Source organism: Scatophagus argus, chromosome 13 (assembly GCF_020382885.2).
Source record: "Scatophagus argus isolate fScaArg1 chromosome 13, fScaArg1.pri, whole genome shotgun sequence".
Lineage (NCBI taxonomy): Eukaryota > Metazoa > Chordata > Actinopteri > Scatophagidae > Scatophagus > Scatophagus argus.
In genome coordinates, this window is record NC_058505.1 from 16,558,935 (window position 1) to 16,572,851 (window position 13,917).

Consider the following 13,917-nt stretch of genomic DNA (forward strand, 5'->3'; position numbering starts at 1 on the left):
CACTTCTTTACTGACAGCCAGGTTTAGGGTAAAGGGCTCTCAGCAATAACAAGGTCAATCGTGATGATCCAATAAAACAAGATAAACTATTAGACCCTAGCAGTGCTGAGGTGAACACTGCCTTGGGTCTGCAAAAGGTGATCAAATCTGAACCGAGGTCCTGCCAAAACGTCACAGCGGAGATGAATCCTCATTCTTCACTCGGATGGTAAACAACAGTCAGGCAGTCAGTTTGTGTCTGAGTAATTGGCTTTTATTATGTGTCCTCCTTCTTGAGCAAAAACCCATTACCTATGTCTTTACAAAATCTAAGGTTTGACCAATCAGCAGCTGTCATGAGGAGCAGCAAGGTACCACCACTTTGTGTTAGCGAACTTTGGATTCTTTGCGTTCGAGAGGAACAGAGCTCACGCCTCATTAAAGAGTCATCAGTTAAAATGACAGGACAGCTCGCCCTCTGCTCGGTGGATTCAGATTCTGCTCAAGTCTGCGCTCTGCCTGCCTTTCCTCATCCCTCATCTCTTTCCACTTGGTATGGGTGATTTTGATTTTGCTTTAGGATAAAAATCTGAAAGGTCATGCAGCAGTTTGTCTCTTCATTTCCCCCTTCATGCAGCATCTCATTCTTGGTGTGTCTCCCTTATTATGATTTCTTTTTTCCTCCAAAACTGTGCTGTGTATTTCTCTTTTCTCTCCTCTGCTCTCCCTGTCACCTTTTCTTTCATTTTTTCTGTCTCTTTCTTGTTTTCTGTCAGGTCCCCATTGGACCTACATTCGAATCCACTCAGATAGCAAGCAATTTCCTCTCTCAAAGATTCCACCTCCTCGTCTTTTCCATCTCCGATATTTCTAAGAAATGTTTCCTGCATTTTGTCCCGGACTAGCGACTCTGTCATTTGGATTTCCAGACACTACTCAATTGTTAATGTTCTCTTTGGCTAATCATTCCCATTCGTCTTTAGTTTCTTCGGTCTTCATTAAGCCTGTTTGCTCGCTTGACAGTCATGTCTGGAAAGAACTGAAAAACACAACACAGACAGGCAGCATCAAAGACTGTCACAGATCTTAACTCTTTTGCCTTGCTCATACACTTTCCAAACTTCCTTAGTGTATTAGTACACAACTGTCAACAATGTCAAATGACGAAGTGGGAGTTACAGTAAGCTGATGTTCACTGACCTCACACTGCAGTGTGTTCAGAATTACAATTTGTCGATTGCAAAACGACTGTAGGCAGATGTCACTACTCAGCAAGGAGAGCAATACAAAGTTCTCTTACCCCGAGGGCACTGCAGTGTCCAGTATAGTGTGTGTGAGTTTGTGTGTGTGTCTAAGGTCAGGACCTGGCTGCATCAGCCATTTTTCCTGCTGGTTCTCCCAATGGCGCCAGCTGCCTCTCCATCCTCCTCACCAATGTCACCCCTCCTTGCTGCAGGAACAGTCTCATACACGCAAAAGCAACGGGCTGAAAAATGTACTTTCATACTCAGACAACATCTAATGGTGGGCACCTGTGTGTGGTTGCCTTACCTGTCTGTCTGTCTGATATAGCAGCCTACCACTGGCTCTCATGCAGCTCTCATTCAGCTCAAGAGACGACTTCTGTCCTACAGGGAAGTGAAAGGAACTGCTGGAGGAAAGTCCAAGTTATGGTCAAACCCTACCTTCTGCCTGACTGTTGTTCTAACTCTGCCTGTGCACAATTGGCTGCCTTCTTATCCTGTGAAGCCTGTGGTCACTTATCTCAGCCAAAGCTCTTTTCTGTTCTGGCTCCACAGTTCACTGCTCATCTTTTGCCACATGCTTTAAAACCTTTTCAGACTCCATCTCCTACGCTACGCCCCTGCATTTCATTCATTTAAAACAAACAAAACATATGTCTTCACACTTTTAGCTGTTTATTTTGGAATACTGAGTCTCCATTTTTGATGCCATAGCTGTTTGATGTTATTTAGAAATAGTGTAGATATTGTATCATCTAGTTGATCTGCCAATGAACGCTGACAAGCCTATTTCTTTTTAAGTGCACCCATCAAAAAAAAAAAAACAACTTTAAGGGATCCTTTTCAAAAATATGTTTATGCTATGCTGAAAATGTGTCTCTGATTTTTGTTGAAGAATATGGTCTGCCATCATGAGAAATTGAAACCAACCAATAAAAACAATAGCTTTTTCACAATATAACTGTAAAAATGTGTTGCACTTAATGCTTATTTATCAGTAATACCACAGAATGAATTTTCACTGTAGTAAGTGAAATGTAACATTAAAATTATCATAAAAGCCATTTAGACCCAGGGAAAAAGTCACAAATGAAAGCCAAAATGCAATGCCCTGCATACAGTGCATTGCATACATACTTACTTATATATACGGTACATCATTTAATAATTAAAATCTTGTGCACATTGAATTTACGTTGAATAAAAACAAATTCAGTTGTAGTCTAAGTGCAGTGTCCTAACAAATTTATTTCCATATAAACAGATGTGCTTTGTTTAAAAAGATGCTTTGCCTGACCGTGTCCCTGTCTGGTCTAATTACCCACAACAGTTTACACAAAACATTGCTAGTGACAGCATCAGAGATTCTGTTATAACCTCATAAATAATATTCATTATGGAGCATGTTCTCAGTCCTCCCGCTACAAATGATCCTCTTATTGTATTGTTTGTCACCTGTAACCGTCTCTCATTGAGCTCCTGTATAGAAATGAAATGCTATATATTAAGGTTAGCTTTGAGAATGAGTATTTGGGAAGATTGTAGTTCTACAAAATAGAAATTTGATCATAACATTTATCATAGTCAGTTGTACCATCTGGACAGCTGGTATTGTGATTTAGAGAGCATGAAAGCTAGTTAGCAGGCCAAGAAGCTAAGCTTACATAAATAATTGTATTAAATGGTGTCCAGTTTAAAATCCTTTAAAAATTCAAATGAACATACTTCCAGCATGTGCTGTTATCTGATAGGGCCACAGGGGTGCGTGTGGCAAAAATGATAGGAAACCATTGTTAAATAAAATATGAAAATAAAGTCATCAGAACAATAAATGATTTGCCACATAGGCTGACCCTTTGATTTCATTCCGAGAAGCTTAGGGCTGCACTGTAAGCAAAGATGTATAATTAACAACATGCTTCATATTAAACGCAGTGTAATCTGGATCAAACCTACCCTGTGCCAACTAGAACAGATTGGCAGGAAAAGGAGGTGGGGGACTGAGTTGTTCTTTTGCTTTACAGCCAACTGTGCATTCGCTGTATTTCATGATCTTTCTGCATGTCTCTTTAGAGGCAGTCCAGACAGTAAAATCAATTGGCCAGAGTGGTGGAGTTTTGGATGAGATTTAACTGCATCATGGGGGCGATAGAAATCAAGTCCAGTGGTGTGTTGTGGATGTGTTTGCGTGACTGCCTTCATGGAACCATAAAAGCGCTGCACCAATCTCCCTATCTCTTTCATCTCTGCCCACAGGCAAACAGACGTGCCCCCCAGAGAAATTTGACTGTGGGGGATCCACCAACAAGTGTGTCTCGTTGTCATGGAGATGTGATGGGGAGAAGGACTGCGAGAACGGGGCAGACGAGGAGGACTGTGCATCTGGTGAGTTTGTCACAGTGGGCTTTCAGTTCTGTATCATAATGAAAATAACCTCAAATAAAAACATGCACCATAGACTGTGCTGGTTTACTTACATTTTTCACTGCTATCTGCATTAACAAGGTGCAGGAAGGTGTTTTAATTCAAACAGTGACAGTGACAAATGTTCAGAAATGAATGACTTGATGAGGCTCAGAGAATGAGAATACTCACATTCCTCCTCTCTTGTATTTTACTGGCTTTCATCCTTTCTGATCTCGCTTATCATCCAGAGGCTTGAGACATTAAAGCACAGTGGGGAACTCTCTATATAATTAGAAGGATTTGAAGTAAGGTTTGAGTTTTAAGCCAGATGCACTCGACAAGTGAGTCCCCTTTGATGTGAAATGATTTTTGGTGTGGAATATCAGATATCTGCAGCTTTCTGTTGATATTTTGAGGTTTCTGTCATCACATTTTGAACCTCGAGTCTTTAGCCTTCCCCCCGCGGGTCTTCACAACCATTGAAAATGACATCACCTCCTACCCAGCCAATAAGACAACTCAACCGTGCGTTTCCCCCACCCCCTGGAGGGACTATCCATGCCCTACTTCTGAGGCACCGTGAAGAATCGACTCCTTCTTTTCTCTCTCCCTTGCCTCTTCATGTCAGAAAAAATTGATTGAGGCAACAGAGCTGTAGGGGTTGTGGTGTTTATACTTTGAAGATTGTGCAAAATGGCACGTGGCAGCAAATGCACTGAGGGAGAGAAAAAAAAAAGCCATCTCTTTATTATCCCATATAAATGATGTTCGTTTTTACAGACATATGCTCCTTGTTTAGTTTTGTGTGTGTGTGTGTGTGTGTGTGTGTGTGGGTGAGGATGTTCAGCTTCTGATTGGTTGGTGTCTAAGCAATTCATATTTATTTGTTAGAAATACTCAATATTTTGAGCTTCTATTAAAAAGAAAAGGAAGCCAGATCAATTTGACACAAACTATAAATATAAATCTTCTTGAATAAATGTTTTGATGACCCTTTAATCCCTGAAAGATAACTAATACAAACACCTTTTATTTGTCATGCAATTAAGATATTTTTGCAAGTCAGCCTGTAAGTGGCCTGTCGATGACTCCGCTTCAAAGAGGCCCCACACGCTCAAAGTGGTAGTGGTTCTATTGGCTTTAGATCTAATGCCTTCCGAGCTTAGATGGCTTTTCACTGTGCTGTCCATTGAGAGCCAGTCTAGCCTGTACTAATCCTTTTTTCATTCTAATGTCTGTATTGATGCGGCAGTCTTAAGCCTCTCAGTAGTGACATGAGTGCAGGCAGCAGTCTGCCACCCACCCGGGCAAAGTCCAAAATCCCTCCAGAGGTAAACACCACCCAGTGTGACCAGGAGGGAAGAGATGACTGTGACACCAGCGCAGCACGATATAAGATAACATTGCAAATTAGGTTGATTAAGTGCTACTCTGGCCAGTTTATCTGAAGACTGATTGGGCCCAGTGGAAGGCTGAAAATGACGTCTAACTCAAAGGTAAGAAGGTTTTAAGCACAACCTGACTGGAGGTCAGTGTGAAGGAATGTTTGTGGTCTAGCCCAGTGAGCTATGGAATGACCACAGTGGACTTTGTTATATTTCATTTATGTCCAATATCAACGGTCATGCCAGTGCAGGAAGTAGTCTGATGTTCATTGTTTTTGAGCATAATCCATGTGAATGCAACCCTAAAAACATTCACAGAAGTAGAGCAGGGCATGGTGTCAAAAACACTACTGTATTATTCTTAAATGCTGCAGACTGAAGGCTTCAGATGTTTCACATATACAGTCATGCAGTAAGACAAGGGAGAACTGACGGAAATTACCAGTTGGTTTGAGTATGTTTCAGTTTGTCTGTTTGTTACGGTGTCGCTGTTGGCACATGGGCAGCTGGAGAATTCACTTCAAAGCAGCATTAACTCTGCTGTGTGTTTGGGTCTAGAGGGAGAAGATGAATGAAGATGTGTAAAATGATGCAGCAGCAGTCATTGACTGTAAACATCTTTTATGTATCCAAATGCATTTTGCTTCTGCCTGTCAGCAGAGGCTCAGCTGCAGACCTCAGTGAGTGAGGCTGCAAATTTAGTTCCAGATCAACTTTTGGTGCAGTTACTTCAAAATACTGAAATGTAGCCAAACCTACATGGGCATAATACATGCTGACATTCTCTTTCAGTAGTCTGTAAGTTGTGAAAAACCCCTTTTGTGAGGTTTAGGGTACCTTTGGAAGCCAAAACTCTCACATGCATTCTGCACAGGTTTAACAGAGTTTTAAACATTTAAATCATTCAAATTTTCTCATGTTCCTTAGGTGGTCATCCTTTGGTGGATTAAGTGGGGAGTGTATCTTGCAGGCACCTCCACATTTTTGAATTGTTTCAACCATGAATGTACATGTAGTGGTGACATATAAATCACTTATTGGACAGTTTTGGTGACCTGGCCTCCTGCAGCAGTTTGCGGACTCACCTAAGTAAAATCAAAAGAGAATTCAGTGACTGCATGGCTCCATGTCACTGCACGTTGTGGCTTAATTTATTCTCTCTGACGGTCAAAAAGTTCACAGGCTAATAATTATTTATCAGAACTATCAGTTGATAAATATAAGGTTTTCATGATGAAACGAACAAACCAACCAAACACACCAGATTTGAATGGGGCCGCAACAGAACGATGAGCTGTGAAAGTGCACTGTCTTGCGCTGTCTTTAACAAGCAAGCGAACAAAACATTCAAACACACATTACACTTCCACTTGTATTTACCCAAACGTGAGTAGATGGGGCTTGAATGTACCCAGTTAGCCCCAACGTTCTCTGCTATTAGTAGAAATTTTCAGAGTTTATAGCCTGCTGCACACTTGAAAAGTACATCTTGCAGAGGCATCCTGCTAATTGAGTCACCCACATGTTGAATTATGTATTAAGTGGAATTTAGCCCTCGCCAGTGCAGGCTTTCCCCTGATCAACATTACATTAAGCAGCAGTTCTGGAGAGGCTTTGTAAGAAAGTTGAACTGTCCTCACCGCTCAGCGATGTGGAGATTAAAGTGCACTTACTCACCCGGCATCTCTCCTGAGCACGCCTGTCTGCTGGGATCTGCTGGAGCCGGTCTGGATTGGTGTGTTTTCACGTGTGTTTGCATTTGCACTCAGTGTCAGTTTGAGTTGACTGCCTGGTATGTGCATATAATATTTCTGTGAGGTTGGGTTTTGGCTTGTATTCTTTATTCATATTTAAAGCTGCTTGTATAGTACGAGGCAAACAATTACTTCCTTCGCAGCTGTCTCCCTGCCCGTGTGGTGAAACTGAGCAAGCAGATACTGTGCATCCCCGAGAGATGAAGCTTTAACACAGTGTACTTCCACTGACAACATTTCTTCCTAACTTCATTCTGCTAATTTAGCTAAACATCTCAGCACATTCTGTCCTCCACAACTGGCCTTTAGTCAGCTTACATTCTCAGTCAGGAAAGATATCAGAGGGGAGGTCAAAAGCCTCCCTTCACTCCCATCTTGTCCTCTATTACCTTGTCTTGATTGCTGTTGGAGATGAGAGAGTCGTTCCTTCTCTATTAGAGGTGTGTGTGGCGCCAGAATAAAGGCCAGCCACTGAGTCGATTTCCCTGGTGAGCAGCTGTGACCCGTCTGAACTGCTAGGCAGTGAGAGTTTATGAGATTCTACCTTTCCAAGTTTTGTGTGCGGGTGTGTCTGTGTGTGTGCGTATATTCCTATAATCTGTTTACACAGTCACATTGCGAGGAACTGCCTTACTTATGGGGACAAAATGCAAGTGTGTGTGTGTGTGTGTGTGTTCTAGTGACCTTGCTGCACTGGACCTGAGCTATCTGACCAGAGCGGACAGATCTGAACTGTCCCGTCAGTTTAAATCTTTGAGTATCTGTGAGGAAACTGAGAGAACGTTAAGCTGCTCAGACAGTGACTGATGTGCCCAGAGGTTTTTGAGTGTGTACAAATAAAAAATTAAAAGACTCTTTTTGCTCGCTTACGTGTGACCTGTATGTCTTTCTTTTCATCTCACTTCTCTTTCTCCCTCTTTCCCTCCTCCTCCTCCTCCTATGATAAAAATGATTTCTTTAACTTTTTGCTATGTTTCCTTCAGACATCCTGACTATACACACGCACACACTACACTCATCAGCTGTAATGCTAATGTGAATACAACAACCAGTCATCCCTTACTTTTAAATCTGAGCCACTCGTTGCCATAGGCAACAGTCTCTCATTACCAAAGCTGCCAAAAAAAGTAAAGTGCGTTACACTGCCAGCGTCTGACTACCATGGTGGAAGTAAAAGAAAAGAAGTCCAAGAAATTAAAAAAGAATGGGCAACAATACAACTGTGTGCCATCAGTCTAAAGCTCTCAGTGAATTTAGCATATTAATTTTTTACCAGCTAACATTATAGTGTATTTTCTATATAATTATCTATTATTCATTGTAGCTAGTAAATAAAAGTTATGTCTGCTTTGATTAAAAAGTCAGTGTGTCTCTCTGAAGAATATTTTGTCTTTGACATACTTAAGTGGCTAAAAACCTTAATGTACTGCTATGTTACAGCGAATAGTGTATGTCTATTTTCTGTATGTACACACATGCATTATACAGTACATACTTTACATGCAATGTGTGCACCATATACACATATCCTTTTGGTGTTTAGTTATTTTCCTGCTCTTGTTCAAACAGCCAAACCAAATTGACAACTAAACAATCTGCAAGTTTAATCACTGAGTGAAATGCTGGGCCCCACTATGATTTATTTATCATTTAAAACTCGCTGGCTTTTACAGCTTTACATGCAGGCTGTGTGCTCAAAGTTTCTCAAAAGTCTTGAAATTCAGTGCCCCCAATGGAAAACAAAGTCTCTCTCTACACATAACCAGGCCAGGCGTGTACGTTCCTAATGGTCTGCCCCCTGTGTAATAATGTACACGTCTGTTGAATCTCCTTCATTATTTATTGCTGTATTAGTATGGAGTGAGGGTAGAGGCGTAACAGGGATGGTAATTATAAAACACATCAGAATCAGATAGAGCTTTTTTAATATTAATGAACTGAACTCCTTTCACTTAACTGAATGCACTACACGTGTTTTTGGTTTCAGTTGCTTTCATGGTACCAGTCAATTAAGTGAATACTGATGTTTGCAGTGGGCAGAGTATATAGTGACTTTAACATGCAGTATAATTACACAGAATGGTAATTAGTGCAATATCTTACATCTGAGGTTTGTTCGCCCAGTTTAAATTCAGCACGTGGGAATGATTTCTGTTATCATGAAGCTGTTTTTGCTTCTGTTTGCTTTCAGTGTTGAAGCTCCCAACAGCCAACCAAGAACAACTACTCAGCTTATTGCTGTTTTTAACTGATGGTTAAAAGCTGATGATTTTAGCTTCTATTCAGAACATTTCAGACCAGTTTATTGAGGAGCCTGTAATTAATGATTCCCTATCCAAATCAGTATTAGTTAAAAATAACTTTGTATGGGCATAAAAAAAATCGACTCTTGGACCAAAGCAGCTACTTGATCTTTGTGAGATGCGAAATTTTGCCTGCAAGTCTCTGACAATATGCTACTACTGTCAGAAGTTCTGATTCTGTGTGAAATGTTGTCAGACTACCATCCATCCCTGTACCCCAGCCTTAACAGCCAAAGGCACCTGTGTTGAAGCTGAACTACCTGTGGTTTGTGTAAATATCAAATTCTACTTCTCCCCATGCTGACCTCTGTGCTGCTTTGAGCTCACAGTGGGAGCCTCGACTCTCTTCACAGCCTGGGTGCTTTTAGCTAGACCTGAGAATAGACAGAAAACTGGGAAAAGGAGGGGGAGGGAGGGTGAGAGAGATAGAGAGAGAAGGATTTCCATAAGCCTTGGAGTTGGCTTTGTGACAAGGAGAGACAAACTTTTCCTTCCTGCACAGAAATATTTTCTTGCAGTAGGAAACAAGATAAATACTGCCCTACAAAACAAAAAGTCGCAACATACGTAGCTAAAAGTGAGTCAAGACTGGAATCTCACTTGTTTAAATAACTTAAAAAACTCTATTAGTGAATCAAGTGAAGTTAGCTTGTGAGAGCCACAGCTGGTCCTAATTTGCCTGCTTTTTCCTTCCTGTTTTCTGCAATTGAAAAATAGATTTTCTTGTTACAGCTCATAAATAATGAAGAAAAAAATATTTTATTTGTATTATTAATTGGTTCAAATAGTAAAGAAAAGCTGGACGGATGTGTGGTTTGGAGGTGTTTTTTTTCCTGTGCCCTTTAGATTGTCTGAGGTCTTGTTCAAAGACTGTGAGGAATATTTACAGCTTGACTAGGCAGCCTTCAAACTTCAAACTATTTTTCTCAACTTCTCTCCTTCTGTAGTTACTGCTTTTTGCAGTTCTAAGGTGTCATATAATGTCAACTGTAACAAAAGGATAACTTAAGTTTTCTTGTTGGTCACAGATAAGTGAAAGAGAAGCCAGGGAGCAGACAGGGAAAACAAACCCATTAGAAAGAGTGAAAGTACCATGATAGAGATCTGTCAGAGAGAAAGGAAAAGGACTGACTGAAGGCAGAGAGAGCTTTATTATCTTTCACTCCATAGGAGAGGGAACCTCTCACCATCTCCCCGTGATAACCACCATCATCCCCTTTTCCTCTTGTTCTGCACCTCCTGTCATCTCTTCCACAGTTATAATACCAGTGTTTGACTTTCAACCTATTTCTATCATTGCTTCCCTATACTTGAAACTATTTTAAGCTAGTAAATTTTCCACTTCTGGTCTTCTTACTTTTTCTCATGTGCCTACAGCTATTGCCAATGTTGAAGCTTCATCTTTTGTTGTACACACTGCGAGCAAAAACTGAAACCGATAAGCATTTTATATGTCTGTGAAGTTGCCTGTTCATTTTAAAACACAGGCCTCTAAACACATTCATTAAGCTCAGACATTCAGCAATTAAGGAAGTGTTACAGTATCAGCATATTCACAAATCTCTAATTTCGAAATAAATGTTCCTTCCTTGCTTCAGTGTTGGTACAGTAAGACACTTCATGCCCTATTTGCTCTCCTTCTGAGTTTTGTTCTATTCTGCCGGTCCTCTAGATGCCAAAGCCTGCCCCAGTGGTGAGTTCATGTGTGCCAACCGTAAGTGCTTGGCCACCGTCTACGTGTGTGACGGTGACGACGACTGTGGAGACGGCAGTGATGAGCTCAAGTGCACATCCCCTCTGACCTGCGGGCCCAACCATCTGCGCTGTAACACCTCGGAGTGCGTGCCCCTAATGTGGAGCTGCGATGGAGACCCTGACTGCTCCGATAGTTCGGATGAGGGACCTGAACGCTGTGGCGGCGACGGGGTCCCTTACCTGCCTAACCGCCGGGCAAACTGCACTGCTGGGGAGTTTCGCTGTGCCAACGGGGAGTGTGTACGACTCACGTGGAAGTGTGATGGAGATCCAGACTGCAAGGACAAGTCGGATGAGTCTGACTGTCGTGAGTTGCTCAGCTTTTTCTCTCTCTCCTCTTTTCTGTTTTGCAGTGGCTCATACTGTATATCCTCTTATACCATGGCTACTCTATATTCATCAAAAGTATGTCCTTGCTGCTTACATTAATTCAGGAAGATGATGCCCTGTCTGAAAGGATGTCTGTACGTATGGAATGCATAACTGGGTTGAAGAATAGTTTCAGTACAATAGAGAATGATAAAAATATATGAATATGGTTCTTTAAGTGAGGAGGCTATAGTGGGGGAACAGAAATAAATAACAACAAAAACAACAATAAAAAATAATACTTAGAATAGGTAATAAATTAGTCATTGATTGACTAATTGAAAAAAAAGAATTGTTGTTAAATTGTTGATATATAATTAAAAATATAATTACAAGGTGCAGGCCAAGACTTTTAATGTTAAAGTTTTCATACCCTGTGCAGTCAGTGTTGAGTGTGAAGGAGTTTGGGTGAGCGGCTTTCAATCAACCCAAAAAGCCAGAATACCAGAGGCCAAGCAGTTCTGAACAGGTACATTTTGAATGGCCGCTGCACTGGATACACTGAACTGTTATATACTACCTTAAATGAGAAAGTATACTATGAATGTAGTCGTACATTCTGAGTCTTTGCAGTTACAAGTATGTAAGATGAAGTTGTTTCACGGTACATCACTCCTGTCTCGAGGCTGCTCATAGAACCATGGTTACATACAAAACCTTCTGTTCTTGTTTGCTGTGGGAAGTTTTGTTCAAATTTCTGTGTGTTTTCGTTGTGTTTCAAATCTAACAGGTCAGTGTTTGGGTTCATGTTTGAGTTGTTTTCCTTCATTTGATTCAGCATGTATTATATTACTACTATGAATATTTTGACCAGTGTTAATATCTTGTTCAAATAGATACCTTCAGGCCAATCAAATCCCAACACCCTCAGAAGTAATTACACTGACTGTTTGTTTTATTTTACATTATCTCTTTGTAGACAAGACATGTATTTGCTTTGAGACTGCAAAGTGGAGAAAATATCCTCAAATCATATTTCTTTCCTCTTCTGAGGTGTTACTTTGTCATTTAGCACATTTCCACTCAACTGGGAGTTAGGGTAGGTCTTTTTTTCCTAAATGTTTCTAGTAAAGGATGTGTTTCTGTGATAAACGCCATTTGAAGATGGAGCCTTGTGATAAACCAGGTTTTCCTATTAGCTGGTCATGGATGGGGGAGCCCTGAAGCTCTTGTCTCACTAAGCCCGAGTGTGAAGCCCAGATAGTTGCACTATTCATTATCAAGATGTGTGGTGCTCACATCAAACCCACCTCTCACACCCTGTGGTGCCATATAAGCAGCACTTACAAGAGATTGATGTTTTGCTAGCCAACTGGATCTCTGTGTTAAGAGAGCGTCCTGGAGATAGAGGCACAACCTTGTATTTGTCCTCAGGTTACTGTGCAACCCATTTACACTCTGCCTTCACTACTTTTACTATCTTCACATACTTAAATGCCTGTGTAGGGATTCATCAATATATTCTTATGAATAAACAGCGTGTGCATGTATCTCTATGCAGCACTAGGTTATTGGCCAGTCGGATCTCTTGATTGATCTTAGAGATACATAAGCTCTATATTAAGGATATACTCCTAATGTGACGTATTTGTATGTGTTTAAGTGTGTGCACATGTGTGTCCACTCCACATCGGCCCCGACTCCATTAGGTTCCCTGTGGTCTGCTTGGTGTGTGATAACATTAAGTCATATCTCCCTCACTCATATATATTGCTTTTTAGTGTGGTTTAAAGTGGAGTTATATGAGCAGACGGGGTCCTGTTGATGAAAATCTTGTCTGTGCTTGGGTTACTAATGAAATTTGGTACGGCTTCATGCAGCCTCCCTCTTTGCGTTACTTGATTGAAAATAATTCATCAGATGCCCTCAAGTTGACTGCCTCTGTCCAAGGCAAGTGGATACAGGTACAGTATGTTGTTGCACAGAGGCATCCTTTATTAGACAGAGGAAAGTAGACTTGTTAAAAACTGACAGAGTGAAATGCAACAGAAGGTCCTGTGTTGGTTTCAACCCAAGGATTTTATGTTCCTCTTCAAAGGATTAAAGTGGATTTGCAAGTCCAGATTCATGTGTGTGTGTGTGTGTGCGTGTGTGTGCATGTGCCTCTTACAGCCCTGTTGACATGTCGCCCTGATGAGTTCCAGTGTGGTGATGGTTCCTGCATCCACGGCACCAAGCAGTGTAACAAGGTCCATGACTGTCTTGACCACAGTGATGAATCTGGCTGTGTCAACGGTGGGTACACCTGTCAGTGTGTCTGTCTGTGCCTGTTCTAATTTTATGTTCTTATTTTAAGTGTCTGTTTGAATCTGTCCTCCTGATTGTCCTTCTGTCTGCTGTTTATATTGGTAAAGTGTGTCACAGCCTTTCAGAGTTTATAATGGTTGGAGATGACTTTGTGATGACCTTTGTGATGAACAAAGTCTTCCAGCTATATTTATTATTAAGGGAAAAATTAAGATTAAAGTAACACTGTGGATATTACAGAATATGCAGCAGCCCCCCTTTTATTTGCTTTATATCTGCTTTATATTTGCTCCCACGACATTTAAATGTTTTTCAGCATGTGTTTTAAGTCCAATACCTGATTGTGCAAAATGTGACAAAAATGCACGAATATGAAATGTAACACCTTAAAGTTGCATTTCTGTGTGATGCCTTTAATGTGAAGTAGGTTCAGCTGGAAGTGTTCTATTTGCAATAGCAGTAATTTCATACATCT

The 13,917-nt window shown here is 40.9% G+C and overlaps 1 protein-coding gene across 2 annotated transcripts in view; it reads left to right on the forward strand.

Annotated features, from left to right (window-relative positions):
* LOC124069591 (low-density lipoprotein receptor-related protein 8-like) overlaps positions 1–13,917 on the forward strand; it is a 70,860-nt gene that overhangs the window by 33,703 nt on the left and 23,240 nt on the right. For both annotated transcript variants that reach the window (XM_046408853.1, XM_046408854.1), the window contains exons 4-6: positions 3,480–3,608; positions 10,744–11,133; positions 13,308–13,430. In XM_046408853.1, coding sequence (XP_046264809.1) covers positions 3,480–3,608; positions 10,744–11,133; positions 13,308–13,430 — 642 coding nt within the window. The remainder of the gene's footprint in view (positions 1–3,479; positions 3,609–10,743; positions 11,134–13,307; positions 13,431–13,917) is intronic.